This window comes from Vicia villosa, linkage group LG2 (assembly GCF_029867415.1).
Source record: "Vicia villosa cultivar HV-30 ecotype Madison, WI linkage group LG2, Vvil1.0, whole genome shotgun sequence".
NCBI classification, from domain to species: domain Eukaryota; kingdom Viridiplantae; phylum Streptophyta; class Magnoliopsida; order Fabales; family Fabaceae; genus Vicia; species Vicia villosa.
In genome coordinates this window covers 199032493-199039636 of record NC_081181.1, presented here as the reverse complement: position 1 = coordinate 199039636, position 7144 = coordinate 199032493, and the positions used below count along the sequence as shown (strand labels likewise).

Here is a 7144-nt window from a genome sequence, read left to right as displayed (position 1 = left end):
AAAATAATTAACATAATTAGAAGTATGATGGTAAAAAAAACTACTAATACTTTAAAATTCCAAAGATATCTCATTAAAATATGAGTTTTTAAGTTTATTTCATGAAAAAGTTTTATCTTTTTGTAGTTTTAGTATTTAAAAAAATTGGAGACTTAAAAACACAACATTTTTTTAAATACGCAATGGAATTGATAAGGGAGTATAAGAGGTACTCCAACCGAATACAATGTCGAAAACTTCTAATTATCAAGACAGGTGAGAGGAAGGATATTTCATACATGAAAATTACAATTATCCACTATGTTTGGATCCACGCCCAAGAATTAAAGACATAAAAACTATATGTCTCATTCTTAAAGATATGAAATAAGTTGCTTTGACCTCAAAAAGATAAAATACTTCGGTAGAAATTTATTGCCATGCATTTTCCATTTTGCATTTTGTATCATGTTTCTATTTCAAACAAAAACATAAAAACTAGGTTAATTTCCATGAACAACTTGGTTACAAACTAGAACAACAACAAGAACGAAACTAAGAACACAATGATAAAAGAGCAAAGCTGCAACTTTGAACAAAGTGCTCTTCAAAAAAACACCCCTTAAAAAACCTACACTTATTTTGTAACAACCACTACTACAAATTTGACATTTGATAAACAGTTTTTACATCAGGTATATAAATATATGATGTGAGAAATATTTATTAAATGATTTTACATCAGCTTAAATAACTAATTGATGGGAAAAAAATTGAATTTAGTTATTTTACATCAGGTAATTTATTCAAATGATGGAAAAACAAATGCGGTGGCAAACTTGTAAATAAAATGAAATTGGATTATAAGGGCTTTCCCATCGGGCCATAGCAAAACCTATGGGAAATCTGTGGCAAACTTGGACGGTTGGACTTTTACATCAGCCCATTCTCCGCCCGATGGGAAAAGTAATGGGCTCTCCTGGATTTTCCTTCGGCCCGTTTTCTAAACCGATGGGAAAAGTAGCTTTTTTCATTAAACCCTAGCCCCTTTCAAAACAGCAAACACATTTTCATTTTCATCTTCACGCGATATTCCAACACTACAACTCCAACGCCGCTGCATCTCCCAACACTACAACTCCAACGCCGGCCTCCCACTCCCGCCACTGCATCTCGTTCCAGCCCTCCCAACGCTGGCCTCCCACTCTCGTTCCCGCGACGCCGTCTCGTTTGGAGCACGATTTCCGCCGCTGCACTCGTTCCCGCGACGCCGTCTCGCCCAACCCCCACGATTTCAGCCGTCGTCGTCAACAAGGTATCACTACAAGAAAAAAGGAGATTGGCGACAGATGCATTGCGACAGTTCCCACAAAATTGTCGTCCTTCTTTATTTTCCACGGTTGTCAAGGCAGTTAAGACAAACCGTCGTAGGTTCTATGTACACAATAACTAACATAATGTGAAGGTTACTATAGAACTGCCTTTCTTTTATGCCTGCGACACTTAGGCCAACCGTTGCCACTATGGTGAGCTGTTTGGTAAACTAGGGCTTCACTTTTTCCATATCCCGCTTTCTAACTCAGAACGCACTAAAATCTAAATCTCAAAATATTTTTCTTTTAAAATTTCAAATCCCTAATTTCTCTCTTTTCACAAACAGAATATTAGAAAATCCCATTTCATATGAGTTCGATTTCAACAATCAAGCTTTGTTCATTTTTAGATTTCAACTAGTTTCAATTACATTGAAGTTCTTCATTTTTAGATTTCAAGGACGTTCAATTTCAACTAGGTGTCATTAAATTTCTTCATCTTTGGATTCCAACGAGGTTCAATTTCAAGGTGGTTCTTCAATTTTTCATTTTCAAGTTTCATCGGGGTTTAATTTCAACAAGGTTAGTTCAATTTATTTTATTTTTGAAGTTGATTCCTCTTCCCATGGCTATGGTTTTATTGATAATTTTTAACATAAGAACAATTTTTATTTTTCAATGGCATCGTATCCTATTTTGTTGTCGAGATTGAAGGGTTTTCCAAGGCCGTAGTACCGTTCCCTGCACACCACCGCTGAATTGTTTCTTGGGAACCACCGCGCCACAAATTCTCCTTGACACTCCTGTGTCTATCTGTCGTGTGGCCTCCGAACGTGTAAGGGTGTATGTGTTTGTGTATATATGTTATTGTGTTGTGGTTGATATTTGTCCAATGAGAAGTTTTTATTTTCAATATTAATCTAAGATTGGATTTTTTATATAAATTGTTATACATTAATTGTTTTTTTCCTGAGTTTCTAGCCGATGAACTTATTGGGTTGATTCTGCAATGTTTTTGAATATACATTATTGTTCACGTACCACACCTCATTGCAAGTGCAAACTGGATATTTGGAGAACTAGACTCTGTTCAACCAAAGGTAAGACACACATAGTCTAGCTATCAAAACTCAGACCAAGTTGTGTTTTAAATGGAGTTTCAATATGGTTTCATGTATCTGTTTTGATAAAACCGCAAAAATATTCTGAGTTGATTAAAGCTTGGTTTCTAACCTTGTACATCATTTCAGGCTGGGATATATTCTCAATTTCTTATGGCAATAAGAATCAAGTTATTTTTTAACTATTATGGTTGATCTTTTAGTTTATTATAATATATTTTATGGTGCACTTCTGGAGGCTGGTTCAAGTAACATGGATGCAGTCATGCAGACAAATGGTTTCATATATGTCCTCAAAACTTAAGCAAAACTTGTTGCTTTACCTAACTACTCGTGTAATATTGTCTTTGGAGTGAGAGACTCCTAATATTTTGATTCAGTGAGACTCCACTAAAAAGTAACAACATTATGATTATTGTTGATGTGAAGTATGTCTTTACTATTCTGCATGATTGTATCATGTTGTGATATTGTGTTCCTAGATGTTCTAATTTTTTTTCTTCTTTTTTTAGTATATTTCACTAGTTTGCTTCTTTGCCAGTTTCAATGTAAAAGTTTTTTACATCAAGCTAGAAATTGAAATTTGATTGACTAATAGTATAACTGATTTCAAATATTATATTTATATGAACAACAATTGATGGATATCAATGAAACTCTTTAGTTGATTTAATCCGAGAACTCTTTAAGTTATATGTGCATATGAGTTTTCATTACAATTTACAACACACCTAAATCTCAAGAATTTTAGTGGTACATCTCAGCTTGTTTTTCTGTTGGTTCAGGTACAGGAAGTTTTTCCTCATGCAAAGGTGGCTTGCTACAGACTCCAATTTTCGGGGTTAAATCATTTGTCTTTTAGCTAAGTGTGGAGGAAAACATATGCGTGGTTTGAAATGATGGAGATTTGGCTATTGAATCTCTTCCAAATATGATTCAAGGTAATCTTAATTGCTATTGATACAATCATTGTTATAATTGGGTTTTAGGTGCATAAAACAAATTAGGATGTCATATATTAATGTTCTTAATACAAGTGAGAGGACATATATACTACATTTTTCTATCTTATTTTGATTAGAATTGATTCTACTATAATTATTTCCTTTTGATTCCAATTAATTATTTTTTTTCTTATTGTTTTGAGTATTGGAGTATTCCTATACTTCTTGTGATTGATGCACCGCAACTGATTTGTTAGGTTCGTACTCAGCATCTCTCATACTTTCCTCATTATATCTGCTGGCATTTATATTTCTTTGATTAGTATAATTATTAACAATATGTGCATAGTTATGTTTATGAGTCTGAGTTTGATTAGGGATTAATATCTCAATGAAGGTATTCATTTGAGCTTCAGCTTTTCTCTTGTTACAAGTAAAGACGCTGAACCAATTGAAATATAATGTTAAGTTTAATGACTTTTTATTAGATGTCAAAAGAAGTTTGTAATGCTGTGTTTAATGATAGGTGGGGATTGCTTGCTATGATACCATGACAATATATAAATTTGTATTTAAATTTCAAGTACTTAGGTCACTAATAAGAATTGATATTAGTTGTGTGAATTGTGGATTTCATTTGATAGTATATTATATTGCGATGAAAAATAGTTAAAATAACTACATCAAATGGCAATAGAAAAAAGACTATTACATGGGTTAAGCCCAATGTAAGTGTGATGTAAATTATAATTCTATATTTAATTTTATGATAATTATTCATTAATTATGTCTTTCATTTTGTAGTCAAGGAAACAACATAACAATACTGATTGTGGATACTATGTGATGAAAAATATGTTGGATATTGTCTCTGCCAATATAACTGAATCTTGGATGCAGGTAATAAAATAACTCTAATTTGTTATTTACTTTGCGTTTTGCAACTTAATAGGAATTTTCAAAGAATAACTCTATTGTTATTTACGTATTGTAGGTATTTAATTATCCTACAGAATTGACACAAGAAGATTTGTATGATTTGCGACTCCGTTGGACAAAATGTTTCTTTGAGTTATATAAAGGATAACTTTATGTTTCTCGTGGATGCGTGTTGGTTTTTCAAGTGCGCGAAAGTACTTTATGTTTCTTTGAGATAATTATCTTGTAATAGAAAATCGTGTGTAAACCTTTCTTATCATTTTGAACACTTGTTTATTCTAGATTAATATTTTTGTATATTTTGACGAACATATATATGCATCTTAGCTATTTGGTCTGTGTGTTGTGAGTATAAAATATATAGCTCTTTGGTCTGTGTGGTATATGCATCTTATATTGAAAATTAGGTACAGAAAAAATTACAAGTTAAAACAGGAAAATAGGAAAAACAACCATTATGTGGTAAAAAACATAAGACATTTTACATCGAGTTTTACTAAAACCGATGTAAAAAGCTATCTATTACATCGGTGCAGAGTTATAACCGATGTAAAATGTGGCTTATGTTTTTCAAATAAAAAATTTCAATATTTTTCACATCAGACATTTTCCCTAAACCGATGTGAAAAGCAGTCTATTACATCGGCCACGTTTAGAAACCGATGTAAAAGGTCGCGTATTTTTTTTTAATTAATTTTTTTATTGTTTTTCACATCAGACCTATGAAATCAACCGATGTGGTATGATAACTTTCACATCGGGCTCTGACCCGATGTAAAATGTCTTAGACTTTTTACATCGCCTGTGTTTACATCGGTCATAAAACCGATGTAAAAAGTCTTTTTCGCCCGATGTAAAAACTATTTTCTGTACTAGTGAACTTTACCTATAAATAGCAGTACAACATAACTTTTAGTTTTGGTTTTGAATTTCAACGTCTTCTGGCAGCTGTTTCCCTTTGAGCATTGAAAAAAACAGCAGCCACAGGAGGCCCGAGGTCATTGTCTTCTGCAAAATTTTGTGTGTTAAAGAGATCTCTTGATGTTGGTATTTTCATCACTGTTTGTCTGCTCTTCTGCTTGTAAAGAAGAAACACAAACCTATGAATTCCTATGTGAGGACGTGGAATTTCATATTTCATCACTTCTTTCCCTGTTCAATTTCAATTAATTATTAAAACATCTTTAGCACTAACATCTCTAAAAAAAATTGTGTATCCGTGCGGAAATCGACACCAACACACACACACACATATATATATATATATATATATATATATATATATATATATATATATATATATATATATATATATATATATATAATTACATATAATTTATATATTTTTTAAATTATAATCGGTATATCAAGGTTTCAATGTTGGTGTCGTATTCGAGTGTCCGTGTTTTATAGATTAGAACACATACTATGTGTTTGAGGGTCCGTCCTTAATAGAATAAAACACAGACGCCTACTATGTAAGATATTATTAAGTATTAATCAAATATAATTTTAATTAATTAATGTGACCAAATTAAAATAGCTTACCAAATGTAGCATCTGTTGTGCCTGGTATATCTGTGACTAACCTGTGATGAAAAATTAATTTTATTAGGTCAAGAAACATTCTTTATATCTATCAAGCTTCAGAGTACACAACTAAAATAACATAAATTAAGGAAAATTTAGAAAGACAAAAAAAAAATTTGAATTCCTTCTGCATGTAATTATATCACTACTTTCTATTGCTAATTTTATTTTCAGTAGTTGTAAATGTCTCAAACTCTTGTTTTTGTTTGCTTAATGCCTTTAATTTATGCATGAACTTATAAAAAAAATCATTTTATTTTTTCTTTCTTTCATGCGGAATCTCCTATATATATATAATATATACTTTTTTTTTTTTACACTTTTAAGATATATTATTTTGCATGCAGGAGACTAATTATTCCTTCAATCATTTAGATCTTATTTTAAAATTGATTCTTGTAGATAAACTAGTGTGGTTTTGAATCAACAAGGTTTTATATAAAAAAAATTTATAAACATTTGTTCATGTCTTTGATATACTATACCAGTGTAAATGTTCTTTCAGGTACGGATCACTAGGGCCAGGAACATCCGGATCTGTCATGATCTGTAAGAAATTCATGGAAAATATATGTGAAATAAGTTTTCTTTTTTATGAAAATAAGAAGAGAATATATTGAAGTAAGGAACTGAAGTACAAGGTATGTCATGCATACATAAGGAAACAGTAAGATGAAAATATGAAAAGTTTGGGGTTTGGTGAAAGAGTTGTACCAGAGTGAAGAAGGATCTCATATCACCACCATGAATCTGAACCTTAGGCTTAGTGGTAAGTGAGGAAGGAAAAAACTCATGACCATTGTAGACTTGTTTAGTGTTGTAACTGACAGACATTTTCATAGTTGTGGTGAAGTTATCAACTAGATCTCCAATCACTCTTCCAATTACAAGAGGATCTGTTACAATACTCATGGCTTTGATGAGATTAAGAGATTAGTTGCTACACTGAGAGTGGGGGTGAAGCAGGTGAAGGAGAACTAGTTTGTTAATGTTGCTTTTGAGGGTTCTGTGTGTGAGAACATATAAAGCAGAAACCCTATATTTATAGAGTTTTGTACGTCCATAGGATTCATTGGAAACAACTGACTAGGGAATCAATAATGAGAAAAATAAATAATGATGACATTAAAAAATAATTGAAAAGGCTATAGTTCCATCACATTAAAAAATAGATAACATTAATTATACACACCAGAATCCTTATATCCGGTTTTAAACGCAACCGCAATTATACACGCAATATTGTGGATTGCTATTG

The 7144-nt window shown here is 31.8% G+C and overlaps 1 protein-coding gene and 1 long non-coding RNA gene across 3 annotated transcripts; one reads left to right on the top strand and one right to left on the bottom strand.

Moving 5' to 3' along the window:
• The first annotated feature begins 1449 nt into the window (after nucleotides 1-1449).
• On the top strand, nucleotides 1450-4734 carry LOC131647905 (uncharacterized). 2 transcript variants are annotated; one of them, XR_009297991.1, is made up of 5 exons: nucleotides 1450-2392; nucleotides 3199-3354; nucleotides 3569-3614; nucleotides 4162-4257; nucleotides 4352-4734. It is a non-coding gene; the product is annotated as an uncharacterized LOC131647905 (long non-coding RNA). The 2 variants fall into 2 exon arrangements; XR_009297990.1 differs by having other exon boundaries at nucleotides 1451-2392; nucleotides 3561-3614.
• Nucleotides 4735-5227: 493 nt separating this feature from the next.
• Nucleotides 5228-6804, bottom strand: LOC131647904 (CEN-like protein 2). Its single transcript, XM_058917719.1, has 4 exons — nucleotides 6601-6804; nucleotides 6372-6433; nucleotides 5845-5885; nucleotides 5228-5448 (listed from the first exon to the last, which is right to left on the bottom strand). Exons 1-4 carry the CDS (start codon nucleotides 6796-6798, stop codon nucleotides 5228-5230), a joined length of 522 nt encoding a protein of 173 aa, XP_058773702.1. The 5' UTR covers nucleotides 6799-6804.
• Nucleotides 6805-7144: the final 340 nt, after the last annotated feature.

Coding starts and splice junctions, on each gene's coding strand:
- LOC131647904 (XM_058917719.1), bottom strand. CDS start 6,798: ATGAGTATTGTAACAGATCCTCTTGTAATTGGAAGAGTGATTGGAGAT. Junction 6,434..6,600: donor TGAGATCCTTCTTCACTCTG/GTACAACTCTTT, acceptor AATTTCTTACAG/ATCATGACAGATCCGGATGT. Junction 5,886..6,371: donor CTGAAAGAACATTTACACTG/GTATAGTATATC, acceptor TTTTCATCACAG/GTTAGTCACAGATATACCAG.